The 18,702-nt window shown below is 38.2% G+C and overlaps 3 protein-coding genes across 3 annotated transcripts in view; 1 reads left to right on the plus strand and 2 right to left on the minus strand.

Moving 5' to 3' along the window:
- Positions 1 to 287: 287 nt before the first annotated feature.
- Positions 288 to 3,104, minus strand: LOC108970848 (heat shock protein 83). Its single transcript, XM_018936507.1, has 2 exons — positions 2,976 to 3,104; positions 288 to 2,772 (listed from the first exon to the last, which is right to left on the minus strand). Exon 2 carries the CDS (start codon positions 2,770 to 2,772, stop codon positions 625 to 627), a length of 2,148 nt encoding a protein of 715 aa, XP_018792052.1. The 5' UTR covers positions 2,976 to 3,104; the 3' UTR covers positions 288 to 624.
- A 2,271-nt stretch (positions 3,105 to 5,375) lies between these two features.
- Positions 5,376 to 8,056, plus strand: LOC108970849 (protein male-specific lethal-3). The gene is made up of 7 exons (XM_018936508.1): positions 5,376 to 5,610; positions 5,760 to 5,938; positions 6,001 to 6,209; positions 6,268 to 6,568; positions 6,648 to 7,240; positions 7,308 to 7,392; positions 7,455 to 8,056. Exons 1-7 carry the CDS (start codon positions 5,488 to 5,490, stop codon positions 7,690 to 7,692), a joined length of 1,728 nt encoding a protein of 575 aa, XP_018792053.1. The 5' UTR covers positions 5,376 to 5,487; the 3' UTR covers positions 7,693 to 8,056.
- A 124-nt stretch (positions 8,057 to 8,180) lies between these two features.
- LOC108970847 (formin-J) overlaps positions 8,181 to 18,702 on the minus strand; it is a 77,585-nt gene continuing 67,063 nt past the window's right edge. Inside the window, exons 6-17 of the mRNA XM_018936506.1 lie at positions 16,513 to 16,660; positions 14,525 to 15,477; positions 14,201 to 14,389; positions 14,042 to 14,142; positions 13,356 to 13,605; positions 13,160 to 13,286; positions 12,838 to 13,090; positions 12,532 to 12,753; positions 12,017 to 12,221; positions 11,802 to 11,935; positions 11,460 to 11,711; positions 8,181 to 11,394 (exon numbers count right to left, since the gene is read on the minus strand). Coding sequence (XP_018792051.1) covers positions 9,215 to 11,394; positions 11,460 to 11,711; positions 11,802 to 11,935; positions 12,017 to 12,221; positions 12,532 to 12,753; positions 12,838 to 13,090; positions 13,160 to 13,286; positions 13,356 to 13,605; positions 14,042 to 14,142; positions 14,201 to 14,389; positions 14,525 to 15,477; positions 16,513 to 16,660 — 5,014 coding nt within the window. The 3' untranslated portion in view covers positions 8,181 to 9,214. The remainder of the gene's footprint in view (positions 11,395 to 11,459; positions 11,712 to 11,801; positions 11,936 to 12,016; positions 12,222 to 12,531; positions 12,754 to 12,837; positions 13,091 to 13,159; positions 13,287 to 13,355; positions 13,606 to 14,041; positions 14,143 to 14,200; positions 14,390 to 14,524; positions 15,478 to 16,512; positions 16,661 to 18,702) is intronic.

An 18,702-nucleotide genomic window follows, 5' to 3' on the forward strand; every position in this document is an offset into this window, starting at 1 on the left:
TTTTTTTTACATAAAACAGGGTGAAGAAAAGTGTTTTTGCACAAATTATTTAAAATTTTAATGGTAATAAATTATGAATTGAATCGTGTCACGCATCGCGTTGTACCCTGAAGTTTTTTCGACGATTCAAATTAATAACCTCCCCTAAATTGTTACTCTGCGGAAGCAAGATGTCCTCTGAAATGCCCGATTTCTGTGACCACATGCGAWCGACGAATTTTCTGATCGAACATCGTATTTTCGGCTTATATTCTCCAACCTGACTTAATTAAATATAAATCAACAAATTTGATTTTCATAAACAATTTGTTTATTTTAAATTTCTTATTGTTAATACMGAATCCATAACATACAGTATTAAGTTCATTTCAATATTTATTCCTATGTAGATTCTCACACGCATACATCGATTTAAACGAAAGTTAGGCCGCTTAAAACGCGACAACAAAATGCCATTTCGATACTCATTAATTGAACATAAATAGTAGCTATAAGTCTAGAAATTTAGAGTTGTTCGCTAAATCGAATATAAAATTATGGTAAACTAAATGAACTTATGATGTAGAATTAGCAAAATTCCCATCCAAATTTTGGAACATGGAATTTTGTCAGTATTTTTGTCATTTAATCGACTTCTTCCATATGAGATGCATCCTCAGTGTCATCAACCAATGGAGGCGCATCACCACCGCTCTGAGTATCTTCAGTCGCCATGGGCTCTTCTTCGTCAATACCAAGACCAAGTTTGATCATGCGATAAATGCGGGAAGCATGCACTTGTGGACTGTCCAAGGAGAAACCTGATGATAACAGCGCAGTCTCAAAAAGTAGGATGCACAAGTCTTTTACAGCCTTATCATTCTTGTCAGCTTCAGCCTTTTGGCGCAAAGTTTCGATGATTGGATGTTCTGGATTGATTTCCAAATGTTTCTTTCCGGCCATGTAGCCCATAGTGGAGGTGTCACGTAACGCTTGTGCCTTCATGATACGCTCCATGTTAGCTGACCAMCCGAATTGGGATGTTACAATACAGCATGGCGACTCAACCAATCTGTTGGATACAACGACCTTTTCAACTTTGTTGTCCAAAATCGACTTCATCAACTTGCACAAGTTTTCGAATTTGGCCTTGTCCTCCTCGCGCTTCTTCTTCTCAGCTTCATCTTCAGGCAACTCCAAACCTTCTTTGGTAACAGAAGTCAATTGTTTGCCCTTATATTCCTTTAAGTGTTGGATGACGTATTCATCAATTGGTTCAGTCATGTAGATTACTTCGAATCCACGGGCCTTTACACGTTCGACGAACGCAGAGTTGCTCACTTGTTCCTTCGACTCACCAGTGATGAAGTAAATGTGTTTTTGGTTACTCTTCATACGTGAGACGTAATCAGACAAAGAAGCAGCATCATCACCAGAAGCCGAGGTGTGATAACGTAAGAAGTCAGCAAGTTTAGCGCGGTTGTTGCTGTCTTCATGCACACCCAATTTCAAATTCTTGGCAAATTGATCGTAGAACTTCTTGTACAGTTCTTTATCTTCAGTAAGTTCTTCGATTAATTCCATGGTTTTCTTCACCAAATTTTTGCGAATAACTTTCAATACTTTGTTCTGTTGCAACATTTCACGAGAGATATTCAGAGGCAAATCTTCGGAGTCGACCACACCCTTGATGAAATTCAAATACTCAGGAATGAGTTCTTCACAATTGTCCATGATGAAAACACGTCGGACGTACAATTTAATGTTGTTGCGCTTCTTCTGATTTTCAAACAAATCGAAGGGAGTGCGACGTGGGATAAAGAGCAAAGCACGGAATTCCAACTGACCTTCCACGGAGAAATGCTTAACGGCCAAATGATCCTCCCAATCATTGGTAAGAGATTTGTAGAACTCGCCATATTCTTCCTGGGAAATATCATCGGGGTTGCGGGTCCAAATTGGTTTGGTTTTGTTCAACTCCTCATCCTCGGTGTATTTAACCTTTACAGTCTTCTTCTTCTTCTTGTCCTTGTCTTTGTCGGCATCTTCATCTTCACCAACATCTTCAATYTTCGGCTCATCGGTATCCATGTCTTTCTTCTCTTCATCTTTTTTGTCATCTTCAGCCTCATCGTCACTCACTTCCTGATCACGTTCTTTTTCGACCAATAACTTAATTGGATAACCAATGAATTGTGAGTGCTTGTTCACAATCTCTTTGATTTTGCTTTCTTCCAAATATTCGGTTTGATCTTCTTTGATATAAAGAACAATCTTGGTACCCCGTCCCAAAGGTTCTGTGTTGTCTGGTTTCACAGTGAAAGAGCCACCGGCAGAAGACTCCCAAATGTATTGCTCATCGTCGTTGTGCTTTGATGTAACAGTTACCTTATCAGCAACCAAATAAGCTGAGTAGAAACCAACACCAAATTGACCTATCATAGAAATATCAGCACCAGCTTGCAATGCTTCCATGAATGCCTTTGTTCCAGACTTGGCAATTGTACCCAGATTGTTAACCAAATCAGATTTAGTCATACCAATACCGGTATCAATAAGGGTCAAGGTTCCAGCAGTCTTATTGGGAATGAGCTTGATGTACAGCTCCTTACCACTATCCAACTTAGTGGGGTCGGTCAATGATTCGTAACGGATTTTATCCAAAGCATCAGAAGCATTGGAGATCAACTCACGAAGGAAAATTTCTTTATTCGAGTAGAATGTGTTGATGATCAACGACATAAGCTGAGCAATTTCAGCTTGGAAAGCAAAGGTTTCCACTTCCTCTGGCATCTGTAAGCAAAGATAAATAAAATATTTATGTCAAAAAAAGAAATTATGGGTTTAATTAAAAGAAAAAAGTTCAATCTTCATTTAAAACAAATAACCTTGCGGAATAAATCAATAAATTTTTAACGTCTACTACAAACATTTTTACTTCTACACTCTGAATACTATTTTTAACACATTTTAGAATTATAGTTAATAATACACACCTTGTTTTAATATATATATTAAATTAGTACAAAATACTTCTTTGAATAAATTTCTTTTAAAGCCACTTGCAAAAAAATATGCAAAACACTTTATTAGTTGCTCCGCGCAAAATGTTTTCAAGCGTATTTTCTCAATTCAACTGATGCCGGTGTGTTGTATGTGGCTGTATTTATAGAAGCCCAAAAGTTGCATGTCAAAAAGTAGAAATTACGAGATTGTTCTAGAAGAAACTACACAAACTTCCGGTGACAGTTTCTAGCATCATGCTGTACGGAACTCTGATAGATTTTACTACTTATGAAATAAGTTTGTATTTTCGACACCGRCAATTAGTTTAGCATCTGCTCTACTTGCTTATGATATATTAACCAATCGTATAATTTCTACATAAAGTATAAAAATGCTTCAAATGGAATTATTTGAGAATTTTGTACAGCATGATGCCATTGAGTGTAAAAGTATACAGTGGCTTTCAAAAATCTGCATGTCTGTGCCATCGGAACATTCTGGATCCGGTTTCAACATGACTACCCGATGAGTGTGCTTGTAACCCATATGTAAATATATTTGAGAGTATATACATACATATATATTGAGTAATTTGTATCACTCAATTATAATGCATYTGTAGCCTTTTAGGATAATTTACGAAATTTTTCAAAATGGGAATGATATTTGTGATTTTAAATTAAAAGGAGAAATGTACCAGAGAACTTAAAGCATGTTTTAAGCAGAGAATGTCTTTAAGTTCTCTGTATATACATATGTATGTACATATGTACGCACATATGTATGTATATGTATGTAAGTATACTTATTCAGAGAACAATGAATTAATGATTGCATACTTGTATCTTAGTATTTTCTAATTTTGAGAATTTAAACATAATGTGCACATATTTAATTTTATAGAAAACATTGTAATTTAATGTACATATGCATATAGACCAGAGAATGTATAATCAGAAACTTAAAACTTTAAAACTTTTAAGTTCTTTGGTATACATACTTATGTACATATGTATTTAGTATTAATGAATTTTTCTACTATTGTCTAATAAAATTAAAATGGGTATTTAGCTCTGTAATTTTTACTTTCATTCCTTGCATTTTACATTATATGGTGACATTAATAGTTACATACATACATATGTATATACATACATACATATTTACAAAAGTTCATATGAATTGAGGCAAGAATTGCAATCGCATAAAATACTATAGCGCTATGCACCAATGTAAGTATATATTATATAAGGAAATCAAGTCAGAGAACTTAAAACATAGAGAAGGTGCAAATTGTTTAAGTTCTCTGCTCTGGTCGAGTACCAAGAGTAGAAAATGGTGGTATTTGAAATAAATAATGCAAAAAGTTCTGGAAATTGGCACTATGCGCAATGCTACAAGTACGTCTGCCGAGTGACGCACGTGCACAGATGACATGAGTTCTCGCATTTTCCTTAGATGGCTGTAAGAGCGTACTAGTGCAAATTGCATTAAATCAATTCGATATTTTATTCAGTGTCTGAATTGTTTCAATAATAAGTTATGTTTAGTCATATAAAACAGTATATTCAGATAAATACTGAAAAATAAAAAAATCCGGTAAAATCAAATGTCTTTGTTTTTGTTCGGCTTTGCTTTATATCATTTTCCGAATTATCGTTTATTTTCCCACTTTGCACTGTCATTATTTTGTTTTTTTTTTTTTGGTGTTGATTTTTTGTCGGGTTAAGACAGGGCTGCAAGTATAAGCAGTTGGACATTTGACGTAACATAAAAATTATCGTTAAGTGAAAACGTAACAACTGGCGGGTAATTTCCATTTTTTGTTGTAGAAAACCTGAACCTCATATTCAGGCATTTGATACATCCCCATTTATTTTTATAACAGGTATAAATATGAAATATATAAATCGTTTCCATGTCAAGCACGGTCACTTCTAGTAAGCCTGAAAATTATATGGGAATATTGTTCTCTTGCTACAATAATAACATATATCAAACGACAATATAAAACTTATAAATAACTACACTACCACTCCTAGGGCAAGAATTATAATAGTAATTATTCTGGTTGTAATTATAGTATATTAATTTTAATATTTGAAATAATTATTAATAAAGWAAACCTGTAGAATGAGATGCTTCGATAATTTTTCTTACGGGTATTTTATTAGCAATATTTAATGGTTAAAGGCTACACATTTTTTAGAAACTCAAGTTCGTCTGATTTATATATGCATATACATGTATGTATCTTTGAATACCCTTACAGGACAAATTTTAAACTGTTATATATTGAAATCGCTTTTAAGAAATCAATGTTAATAAATGGTGGAGTAACACCTCTGCTTTTGGGACATATGATTTTTGACGTTAATAACTGTGTTTGGAAGGAATCCGACATTTACGTAGAAATTGTAACTATTAATATTTTTTTAATAYAAAAATTGCAAAGTGTTTAAGGTTGAAAAGTATAACATAAATGAGTTATTAATGTAGAAAATGGCACAAAGAAGTCGACACTCACACCGTAATAGTGCGAGTACGCGTTATTTCGAAAAGGGTGAAAAGGTACTCTGCTACGAGCCAGACCCAACAAAGGCGAAAGTGTTATACGACTCAAAGGTGCGCAAACATTTGCTGTATGTTGCAGTATGTAGATAGAAGTACAGAAGTGTTGCTTTTAATTGTTTTGTATTTTTCTCAATTTTGTTTTCAAAGTTTATATGTACTAAATAAAATTCGTATTAATCTATGAAAAAATTGCGTAATAGATTTTGGGTACCTACGATTCAAAGGATAAGCGTGGACGAAAAGTTATTCAATATAAAGTACACTTTCAAGGTTGGAGTAGTTCATGGGATCGTAAAGTGAACGCTGATTTTGTTTTAAAGGATACCGAGGAAAATCGTCAACTTCAAAGAGATTTGGCTGAAAAGGCACAGTTACAAATGTGAATTATGAAAACTATTTTTATATATTAAGTACTTGTTTATTCAAAATTTTTAATTTTAGTAATGCTTTTCTGTATCGCAAGGAGCGTACCGGTGGTAAGAAAAAAGCAAACAAAACGGTAGTACCTGCGGAAGATGCTGCAACAGCGGGGGGCAACATAACAACTGATTTGCGTTCATCCCCGAAATTTCGAACACGCGGCTCATCTGAAGATAATTTTAGCTCAAGTAGCACTTTTGAAAGACAAGAGGATTCTCCAATGAAGGACGGTAAGTAAAGATTGAAGTTTTGAAGTTTTTGAATAAGTGCTGAAATTGTTTTACGTAGAATGTGAAACCGAGTCTTGCTGCAGTTCAGTAGAAAGTTTTCCAGATGAAGAAAGAGTCTTACTGCGAATAAGTGAAAGGCTTCGTCAATATTTGGAATATGATCATGATATGATTGTAAAATATTGTAAGCAACATGCCTTGCCTGCACGAATACCCGTCGTGGCCATCTTAGAGAACTTCGTTAAGCAAAGTGTTGTTAAATTGGTATTTTCAACAACACAAGTTGAGAGCACAAGGCGACGCACTACGCAACAACGAACAAACAAAAAAGAACATGAATTTGACAAGCTTGTGGCAACGTAAGTGATCTGCTAATATCCCCATTTAAATTTATGCATATATGTATGTGCGTTTAATAAATTGCGTTTTTATTGGCAGTGTGGGCTTATTAAAAGAGGTAGCTGATGGGTTACGCATTTATTTTGATTTCACTATCACCGATTATCTACTATATAAAGAGGAAAAAGAGTACGCGTTATCCTATTTAAGTGAGGAGAATCTTAAAAATTTCACATACGTTGCATTGCCGGGCTTATCGGCCGATTTTCTTAATCCCACTAAATCGGACACGGATTCAGCGCAATTGCCTATCAGTGACAGTGGCACTGAAGTGCACGCTGCCGATGCCAATTCGACAACACCCGYCACGACTGATGAGCCACAAAAGCGAAAATCCCGSATACATCGGAGTGACGACTGTGAAATGATTGTTGAAAACTGTTTGGAGAAYTGTTTATCGAGTATTGCTAGCACCAGTTCAGGTGCCTCAACCCCTTTACACTCTGTTRCCGCTGGCAGTGGCGGCGCCTCTGGAGTTAATTACTTGAAATCACTGCAGCCAATGGCACTCAATCTACCAACACAAACCAAGGAATTCCTGCAAGGAGTCTTATCCTGGCATTTRCTGCCTACCAATGCCCCTACAGCGCCGTCAATGATATTTGGAGCTCCACATTTGGCACGATTAGTTGGTAAATCTAGCAATAGTAATTTTCGCACATCATCCAATAATAAATACATACATATGTATCCTCACAGTTAAATTGCCGGAGTTTTTGAATGCATCATCGATAAACGACGACAAATTGAAAAATTTACTACAACATTTGGATACATTCGTGAAGTGAGTACTATTGGAATAATTTTTTGGAACATTTTAAATTTATATACCGCATTTTCTTGTAGTTACTTGGAAGCAAGAAAAGAATGGTTCAACGAAGACAATTACGCGCGCTCAAATGCGATGCGTAAACGCGCCAGCTCCACCGACAGCACTAAACCCACACCCATGGAAGGCGTAAAGGACACACTTGATACGAATTCTCAAGCGGAAGCGGTCGCCGCAAGTGCAACAAGCACARCAACGCCAACGACGCTGCCGTCAACGACTGTAGCTGGTGCCGCTGCAGCTATTGCAACGTAATAACCCAAACACATACGTACATATGTGTTGTAGATGTAAATAGTAAAATGTTAAAAAGTAAATTTCACACAAAATAATGTAAATTTAGAAACAAGTTTTATTTTACAAAACTGTGTATCTTAACAATTACAAGTATTTCTGTTTTTCCTTTTAAGTATAATTTTAAAGCTTTTTAATTTTTTTTTCACATGAAGACATGTGTGTTATCGTATCCTTCTCGCATTGTTCATTTCCACTTTCCACACATACATGCAAGTATGTTATTTGTATGTACGCACACAACAACAATATCGCGCAGTTTGTGTTGTTTGCCAAATGCGTTTGTGAAATAAATATGACTTAAAATTATTATAAACATGAAATACTTTACATTTTTTTTATTTTTATTTTTATTTTTCATTACAAGTTAGTCACTGTAAAATAGCTAGCAGCTAAGTAGAGCCTGTCTCTTATACACATCTAGATGTGTATAAGAGACAGCATGAAATACTTTACATTTTTTTTATTTTTATTTTTATTTTTCATTACAAGTTAGTCACTGTAAAATAGCTAGCAGCTAAGTAGAGCTTAAGTATTAGTAAGTAAAATGGCTTAGTTTCGTTATTGCTATTCGGCTTAAACTAATAACTTAGTAAACATTTTAGTGCATTAGGTTTTTTATAATAGAACAGTTACTATTYGAAAATGATTTTATTTGTGATTTCACTCATCTCTTTGCATGGTTTAAATTAAAACCAAARCCGAAAAGGCTCTTTGATTTCAATTGTGTACAAATTTTGATTTGTTACAGTCTGCTTTTGTGTAAAATTGAGTTTGCGACAGCTGTGTGACTTGGTTTTTTAATAAAAGCTAATGTTTTTTCTATAAGTGCGCACGAGGAAGCGCAAAGTTCTAGGGCTTTTCGAAAATAACTGTCAAGTGTAACTAGCCACATAAAATATATATAAAAACTGCATACGAATGCGATATGCACATATGTATGCAGTTGCATCGTTTATACCGAATACRAATRCATACATACATACGAAGTGCATTGGTGTGCTTATAATTTGTTATTGCGCTTAGTTTCAAGTATGTGCTTCAAATTCGGCTTCTTATGCGGACGGCTTGAAAGTTTCTTCATATACAACAAACAGTACACCATAAACATATGTATGTTATATTGTTTTTAATTTTTTTATGTGGGAGATATTCAACGACGGAATGTTAAAAACTACGAATATATGTTTATATGTGTGTGTATATGACGTATACAAGTATCTTAGAATCTGATATAGATTGAGTTTTAGCAACAGTAACTGCCTACATATTACAAAATAAATACATTTGTATTGTGTTTTCTCCTTTGTTTCATAGAAGATATTATCGTCTTTGTTTAGGTCTTTTGCGTGTGAGTAAATTTTAAGAATCGGATATGAGATTTRTTGGGAGTACATATTAGGCATATACCCAGTCACATATGTATGTATGTATGTTCACACTTGTATATCAAAAGAGTCAATGTTTTCACGCTCTAGCACAACTATTTGGTTCTCTTGGTGGTGCTGGACGCCGTCGGCCGCATGAAACTGCTCATACCACGGTTGCTCGAAGCGCTTCTGGTGCTACTGGCTGTGCGCGTGTGCGCCGTCTGTGGCGTGGCCTGTTGTGACATGGCCGCTTTGACTAGAACAGCACTGCGTGCGACATTTGTGCGCGTTGGCGCGTTGTTGGTTTGGTTCTCCTTAAAGCTCGCGCTGCCTAAGTGCACAGTGCGCTGCCCACTACCAACGTTACCGTTACCCGTTACTTTCCGCACGACTACCACGTGCTGCCCTATGCTCGAACCACTGCTGCTACTGCGACTGGCTGGCATCGGTGTGCGGCTGGCGGGCGCACCACTGACGACACGCAGATGCGGCGGCATGTTGTTTTGCATCGTTAGCGGGCGTTTGCTGGGCGACGAATCGACCGACACTGTTTGCAGCGGTGTCTTATTCACCACAATCGGCATGCGTCTCACTGTATTTGTCGAAGCGGCACTGTTGATGGATGAGCGTGACGAACGCAGGCTATTCCTKGAACTGCTACGTTCGACATCGCGACGCACTGCATGCATAGGTGAAGTGTGTACACTTTGAACTGTATCTTGCTGGCTGCTGCCTGGACGGCGCATAGAATGTGAACGTCGCGCTGCATTGCTGCCAGCACCGAATGCAGGCTGCACAACAGCTGGACCATTAGATATACGGAATGAACGACTGCGGTCTATTTGTGTGGAGTTGGGTGGTCGACGCGTAGGCGCAGTTTGTTGTTGGTATGCGGGTTGAGACTTTTGAGGTAACACGTTTCGCAGCTTTGATATTTGCAGTCGATCGGCTAGGCGACTTGTGTTCGGCCTTGAGGGGTTGGGCTTCGGCGTTGTAGTCTTTGTCGTTGTGGCGCGTGCATGTGGTGTCACGCGGTCAGACACGCCGTTGCAMGAGGAATTSGTGCTCTCTTTGCCTTGTGAGGGCGTGTCTGATACGAGGCTTTGTGTCTCTTCGAACCCTTCGTCGTTGAGTTCATGGCTGGATAGTTTAATGACAGTAGCGCTTTGGTTACTAGGTGTGGGGTTTTGCAAGGGTGCGTTGGTTATATGCGAACTAATTATGTCGCGTGGCGGACTCCATATGCGATCCGGTGTGTTGGTTGGTGATTTAAGATTCCTTATGGCTTCTTGTACATCTTCTTGATTGATAGAGCTAATGTGACGTCCAACTTTTTCCAGTTTAGTAATCGTACGCTCTGCAACCGGTTTTGGGGTGATTTGTTTTGACTGCTCCGGTAAAAGCTTTTCTACTGTAGTCTTATTTTGATTAGACGTATCCTGCGCTTTGTCATGCATCCTMTCCATGTCACCAGCACTAGATGATTGTCGTACATTGCTCGAGTCGCTCGTGTCTTTAGTTGATAAAAACTCCTCGTTACCGCTGCTGTAATCTGTGGGCCGTTTATAACGTCTTGTGCGCCGAGTGGCTGAGTAACGATCGAAGAACCCAGGTACGTCCTGYTCACTTGGTTCCGGATTGCTTTGTTGTTCGCTAAGTTGTTTGCTATTGGTCTTATCCAGGCCATTAATGGTTACCAACGTCTTATTTGGTGTGGCGATGACGCGGCGTGTGACCGGTGGTGTTTCCACATTGTCAGCATCAATCTCTTTGCGACTATATTTCTCATTGTGACTTCGACGCATACTGTTGTGTTGACTAAATCTATCATCTCCCGTTTTTATTCCACTCTCTCTACCCGATTTTAATGATTCCTGAATGTTAATATTTGATTTGRTATCGCTTTTTGTTGTTGTCGGTGAGGTTGTTGTAGCTGGAGCGTTCGATTGGGCATTAGTTAAATCTTGTGACAAAGCTTTATTCGATATTTCGACCGGCTCTTTGGATGGTGGCTTGCGTATGTAAATATGCAAGCAATCGTCCATGTCCTCTTGGCCAAGTTGTTTTATTAACGATCTYCGTCGATCCTCTTCCTCGATGGACTTGAGTGCCGTGGCACGCTTTTCTGCATTCTCCAACGAACGTTGTCGTCTATATTCACGCAACTCATCGGCTGTTGTAACATGATKGTTTTTYGGCGATTGCTCCTGGGCTTCAGATGCGCCAGTGTCTGGTGGTTCATTACCCCGATTACCCTTGCGCCAATGTGATTTATCCCTGGCGTTATTCACATCTGAAAGAAATACATGCATTTGTAATAAGACAAATTCGAATAACGCAAAGGTAAATATGCCATACCAGCAATTGCTTGTATTGTGCCRACAACATCGGTGTGTTCGAGCGTGTTGGCGGGCTTCCAGTCGGGATATACCCGTTTATAATTATTCGCATTGTTATTATTGTTATTGTTACAGTTAGTACTGTTATTATTATTATTGTTGTTGTTMGTATTTTTGTGGAAATGTTGAGAATTAGTCGAGTTCGTAGTTGTGGTTGGCGCGGTAGCCACGATTTTCTCCTCAGGCAAAGTATCCAATTTTCGTTCGCTATCTAAAAGCACAAAAAGGTAATCGAAATGAATAGAGCAGTGTTCAAGTAGTAGCTCTTAGTTATTTTGTATCAAATCGCAAATAGATGTACCTGTTTCGTTTTCAAACGAACGCCTATTACTGTTAACCAAACGGCGCTTGCGTTTGAATTCTTCGTTTTGCTTTTCATCGTTCTCGTTGGACTGCAGCCAGTTTTCGATTTTTTGTCGAAATTCACGGGATATTCTGTATAAAAATTAGGCATTATACTCTCAGAATAGCACCAATAAGTCCATCAAGGATGTCTGTTTGTATATATTTACTCACCTCGGTTTCGTATCCTCGCTGGCTTGCTGCGTGGGGGAAGGAGTAGTACCGCCACCTTGCGGTGAGGTTGGCGATTTTTTATCCATATTCAGTAACGGCGCTGGTGAACTGGCACGTTCGCGGTCATCACTGAAGTCCACATTTAAGAGTTCGGGACGTTTTCGGCTGGAACTTCCAGAACGCGCACGACGTGCCCAAGACCGATCTAAGTTGTTGGTAAATAGAGAGACATACAATCAAAGGTTGTACTTGAGATTGTTATTATTTATAAATTTTATTAATTCTAAGCGCGTATGCATTTGTATAACTTTTACGTGCCTTATTTTTATTGATTGTGGGGTTAAAAAGAGAGGCACTAATAGTAGATACATTTATATAAGGTGGTATTTGTTGCAGTTTTAGTTTACAATAATCAATAAATAGAAGTACTCATTTGACATGAAGATCCTTTAACTGTTTAATCACGGGAGATCAYTGCACCCCCATAAATTAAAAATACTTCAATATTTGCATACCCAAACTTCCATAGGCCTTTCGGTCTCTGCTTATATGCTCGTGTCCGGATGTGCGCAAAAACTCCATTAGATCATCTTCCTCTGGTAATACACGGCTAGGCCGTCTTTTTCGCATGCTGCCATTCGGTGTTATGCTCGGTGAAATCCCATCAGGGGTATCAAAGATTTTTTCAATGCTACAAAGGTTTTCCGAATCAGAGACTGGGGTGCCACATTGACTAACTGGAAGGCGTAATACCAATAGAAATACATATAAATAAARTTTAAAGGATAAACAACATTAAGTTTCGCAGAGGACGATTTTACCTTGTCTAGAGCGCCTGGCCAGCTGCTCTTCTCTTTGCTTTCGTCTGAGCGTAGCTTGCTCCTCCAATTGCTGTCGGCGCTCGTTTTCTTTCACAGCCTGCTTGAATTTATCACAGAATGATTGGAATACTTTGAAACACTCCTCCAATTTAAAGTGCGCCGCATCCTCGCAAAAGAAATCGGCTAGCTTTAAACGCATCCCTTCTACCTGCTTCATATTGGCCTGCAGCGCAGAAACCTCGCGCTCAGCGTTCTATAAGTCAAGTTTAATGGTGGAGGATTATAAGTAAAATCTAGTGAAAATGTACGCTGAGTGACTCACCTCTAAGAACTCTGACATTTGCTCTTTGATTTCATCCTCCGTCGTGGGTTGTTCGATCTGCCTTTTGATTTTACGTATTCGCATATCCAGCGCATTAATCTCGTTATTTATTTGTTCAACAGTTGTTCTAAAAATAAGGGTAATATACATATATAGTATACAAATGAACTTCTAAAAGTAAGTAGAGTTGTCTTACCTAGATGCATTTTCCAGTGCAGTCAATTGTGCGGGGAATGTTAGGAGTTCAGCATTGCGCTTCTCGGCTTGCATTGCTACAAAGTGAATGAGATTGATGCCCGGCTTGTTGGCGCGTATGTCGGTGAGCTTTTGCAGCGAGGAGAGTTTGACTCCAGCCGCATTACCGGCATAGCCGCCCGAGTTGAGGAAGTTACCAGCGATAACGACCATATATAGCACTTCTTGCAGCATTTCGTTGTTCATAAGATCTGATGGGTTTGAGTGTTATAATAAAAWGTTTAGTGAGTGCCTTTCGAAAGGTATAGAAAAATATAATATTTGAAGCAGAATATTGTGATTTGTGGCTTAGTTCTCTACATTGCGCCAAAAATTTGGGAAATATGTCGAAGTAGTGAGATCAAGAATTTCCTGATTAAATGCTAGTGATTTGTTAATTATGAAGTAATTTTTTACTTGCACAGTATTTTTGAAATATATTTTAAATTGAGCGTGAAAAAATTTTTTGTAATAAAAAGGTTCTTTTCAGAGCTTATTAGGGATCCTTGGAGCGAAAGAAGTTTTTTATGAAAATTGTATTAAATTTTCGGTGGCGACTTAAAAATTCCTTATCTCTAAAGAAAATGCAATAAGGTCAAGGTGAAGATCCAATAAATTTTCAGCAGCGATCCAAATGAATATACATACCTCCTCCAGCATAGATCATTGCGTTGATGCATGGGTCCAGRTAACTAATATTGGCGGCGAATTCCTCCTTTAGCAGCATGCTTTCAATACGCAATTTATAACTGTAATATAATTAATATTGATATATATCTACACATAAATAAATGGGGTTATACTCACTTTGGTACCTCCAAGAGCTGTAGCAGAAACTTTTCAGCATTACCCAGGCGATTTTTATCGCCATTGAAGGTTTTCAGCATATCTAATTCGTCGACTTCCGGTAGAATTTTCAATAAGCCCCGTAACTTTTCCGCACCGATGTCATCGTGCTCGCCATCTCTTATCAGCTGTATAATGTCTTCATTCGAACTAGAATCGAACCAAAAATAATGGTTTTAGCGCTTTATTGATCTTAACCAATCTTTCAAATTGGCTCATATTTCAGTTCMGTTCAGTTAAATTAAATTAATTKCATATTTTTGGATAATAACCAAATATTCTCACCTTCGGAATTGTTTGAGGAAGATGTTTACGTTCAGGCTGCGTTTACCGTCGAGCAAGGATATTTCTGTGCTCTCTTTTTTGGATTTGCGGTCGAGTGTGTCATAGCCCGAACTACTGCTGCTTTCACGGCCCAATTTCGGTGAGCCTTGAGCGCTGGTCGATTGCAGACAGAATAGTCCCTCCATTTCATTCCAATCGATGTCGGTCATTGGCGTGTCCTGGTGATTATTAGCCACTATGGTCCATATATTTTGCTTGCCTATGACGCGATTTGGCGGAATTTTACCCCAATTGATGGTTTTCATCTTCGACTTGGGTGCTGGTGTGTCTTGTTGTGGTAGTAAGATCATATTGTGACCGTTCAAGCTCAAGTCCGGGGTGACGGGTCGCATGGAATTCGTGTGATTGCTGAGTAAATTACCAGTGGAGCCTGGTAGCAGTGGGGCAGGTGGAGGTGGGGCACCAGGTACGGGTGGAGGCGCGGGCGGTGCTACTAGACAATTTCCATTCATAATTGGCGGTGGAGGTGGTGGTGGCGCGCCACTATTAATAGGACCATTCATGGGGGGTGGGGGGATAGGCGGCGGCGGTGCGGGTGGCGCACAGTATACCGGCGTCGATGTTGAAGGTAGTAGTGGTGGTGGTTGTGGTGGTGACGAAACTGGTGACAACGGCCCGTTATGCAGCTGTGATGAGGCTGAGGTAGAAAGTGAGGCGGCATTTTTGCGACTTGGACTGGTTGCTTCACCACGACAATGTGGACAGGAGAATTTTTGTACGCTCGGCGAACGCAATATCCTCACCGAGTCCTCATGACTCTCCAGTAGTGTGGCACGATGCACCAACTTCTCTGTTGTATCCCAGATCACATCGCTGATTGCCTCTTTGGGATCAATGCGTAGCAAATGTTGTAATATACTTAGAAATGGCACTTCCTGTGGCGTATCGGCCACCTAAAAGTAGAAATTGCGCCGTTAGCTTTTACACTATTTAAGTTTAATTTACTTGTATATGATCGAGTATACATACTATGTACGAGGTACTTTCCAAAGTAAACAGGACAATTTGAGTCGTGCGCCTCCAGGTGACGCCATTTATATGTCGACTAGTGCGTTAGAATCTGCTATCTTTATCGATTGTCCAGTGAGTATGTCATGACATCTCATAGAATAGAAGTGAAGTTATTGCATTTTAAGTGTCAGTTTAYGGCGATGATTTTCTATCCCGTAGCAGAGTGCACGAGTGGTTTCAACGTTTTCAAAGTGGTCAGCCGAAATCATTATTGAAATTCATGGAAATGGAATTGAACATCTCCAAAACATCGATTTATCGCATTTTTACCGAAYATTTGAGCTTACGAAAGGTATGTGCACGGTTTGTTCCGCACAAATTGACTGACGACCAAAAATCGCTCTCATCAATCGACGCTTGTGACCGATTATTTGATCAAAAATCACATTTTAACCATTAACCACTCCCCGTATTCACCTGATATGGCGTCGTGCGAYTTCCGCCTTTTCGGAAAAATGTATTTGCCCATGAAAGGAAAACGTTATGCAGACGTAGAGGCCATTCAAAAGGTTTGCATCGGCATACTGGCGGCCACATCGGCCAACGAGCTAAAACACTCGTTCGAYATGCTTTTAGACCGTGCAAAAAGCTGCATTGAAGCAGAAGGAGACTATTTGGAATTAAATAAATTGATTTTGCCGAAAAAACCATTTGTTCTGTTTGTTTTTTAAAGTCCTGTTTACTTTGGAACGCACCTTGTATACCGTTTTTCCTTCACTTGTAAAYTTATGAAAGTGATGTTGCGTTATTTTGCATTTTAGGTGACGAAATATTTGTAAAAAAGACATTTTGATTGAAAATTTGTAGGTATTGAGAAGCATAAGAACTAAATATAGTATTCAAAGCATATCGCCTTAAAAGCATATCATAAAATAACATAATATATCAAAACAAGATCATATTAATATTTGTCATACTTGTCGCAATATCGCGTAGAATACATCAAGATGCGAATTTAAGTTGATGCCGCTTGGGCCCTGTAGACTCTGAGCTTCGTCGCATTCTCGCTGTTCGTCGAATACGTCCAATTGCACTATAATATCTCCCACACTTTGTGCGACTTTCCTGCAAATATAGATAAATTATAACATATAGTATTTTTGTTGTTGTAAGCTCTAGGTACTTATGTGATTACTATTTAAAATGCTTTTACTGTCAATACTAACTAACTTATATCCTTTTTTTCATGTTTTTTTTTTTATTGTTTATGATAATAATTTGTTTTTTCCACAAACGGTTGCAGCTACAGAGGATTGTTGCAATAAACAATGCGATCAAAAAAAAAAAAAACATATTCGATAAATAAAGGTAAAATCATATGTAAATTACGAAATTCGCTTGCATTAACTGAAACAATAAATAATTTATTTATTATCTATGTGTGAGTGTGTTTGTATGTCTTTAAAAGCTAATCATTTGCACCAAATACGAGGCACTCACTTCAAATTATTCACTAGTTGCAAGCTGCGGAAATTATACTTCGATAGGGAACAACAAAAGGCGAAACGACCAAGACGTTGTATTTTTGACGTCTCCACTGCACAGCCTTAGACTCCTAGCTTGTAAGAAAGCCGCACGATTGTGAGCAGAGTCCTTGGCAATCGAATTTGTTTTATGACCAAAAACACTGAATTTCCAAACGAAAGTGAAGGAATGCCAAAGCACACCGTTTTTTGACCGTCTGCGAGTTTGTAGTTACTAATTGAATAAATGACAGTTGACTCGAAGTACGCAAAGAACTGCTGTTATAACAATTTAAAAAACGTATCCTTCCGAGTATCTTAGAAATATGTATTTGTTCTTAATTTCTTTAAGTTTTCTATTTAATAAAATTTTCSATTTGGAGGCAGTAGTTACAGTGTGAAATGTATTAAACTCATTTATATATGGTATGCTCACTCCAATATGACGACCTGGAGTCGGCCAGCAGCCGATTTGCGGAGAGCGAGCATTGCAACTCAATTTTGATTAAATACTTTAGCTTTTCATATTTGTTTATTGTTGGTAAATTTTCATTTTCGGCTTGCACGTGGTGCGCGCGCATAGAAACGCCGTAGCTGCCGCTGTGAATTAACAAAATTTACTCCGTTTTGCTCACGAGAAAGCTCCAACGGGCCTCAGCACGTGATTTTCGATGCCCAACTAAATGTACGAAAGTGCGTGTGTGTGTGCAACCGTATGAAAGTGAGTGAACTCTATATATAAACATTAATTTGTAGAGTCTATACATATGTAAATTCGGCTATCAGCAGTATATATACATATGTATATGTTTGTGTGGAGTAAAAGTTAGTAGGAGGCTATTGACCATAGAATTTCGCATTAGATTTCCCTTTGGCCATTTTCACGTGTTGTGACGTCTCAGTTGAAATAGTGAGGGATACATACGAATATGCATATTAACAATGCACAAGTTAACTGTAATAACTATATATATATATTGGTTTGAACTTACATGTACATATATAATTATACATTGTGACAAAAAAGAACCCGGAAATTGCAAATAAAGCGCAAAATACTTATGTAATTATTCATCAATATATATTTTGTCACCTTCAAAGTAATCCCAACCAGATGTTATGCACTTATGTCAACGATTTTTCCAGTCCTCAAAACACTTTTCATAAGCACTTTTYGGGATGGCCTTCAGTTCCTTTGGCGAATTTTGTTTAATCGATCGTCTGAAAACGGGGTCTACGGAGTGGTAATTTCAGTTTTGGGAACAAGAAAAATCACACTCAGTCAAATCTCTTGATTACGGTGGTCGATSTATRGTATTCATTGCGTTTTTGGCTTTAAATTCGGTTATAATCTTACTCTTCGAAAAAAATTCAGCTTTATCGGGACGAGTCGTGCAAGAACGCTTTTCATATCCAAAATATCCACCAAAATCAWTCGAGCGGACTCGCGAGAGATTTCGAGCTTTCTTGCCATCTCTCTAACACTTGCATGACGATTTTCAGGCATTATATCCTTCAATTTTCTAATATTTTCATCAGTTGAAGAAGTCGAAGATCGTCCAGAACGAGACAAGTCTTCAGCGATCTCTCGACCTTTTTTGAAGTCTTTTTACCACTCATAGGCTTGGTTTTATACTCTCGCAA

This window comes from Bactrocera latifrons, unplaced genomic scaffold, assembly GCF_001853355.1.
Source record: "Bactrocera latifrons isolate USDA-ARS-PBARC rearing strain unplaced genomic scaffold, ASM185335v1 scaffold_310, whole genome shotgun sequence".
In the NCBI taxonomy this organism is placed as follows: Eukaryota; Metazoa; Arthropoda; class Insecta; order Diptera; family Tephritidae; genus Bactrocera; species Bactrocera latifrons.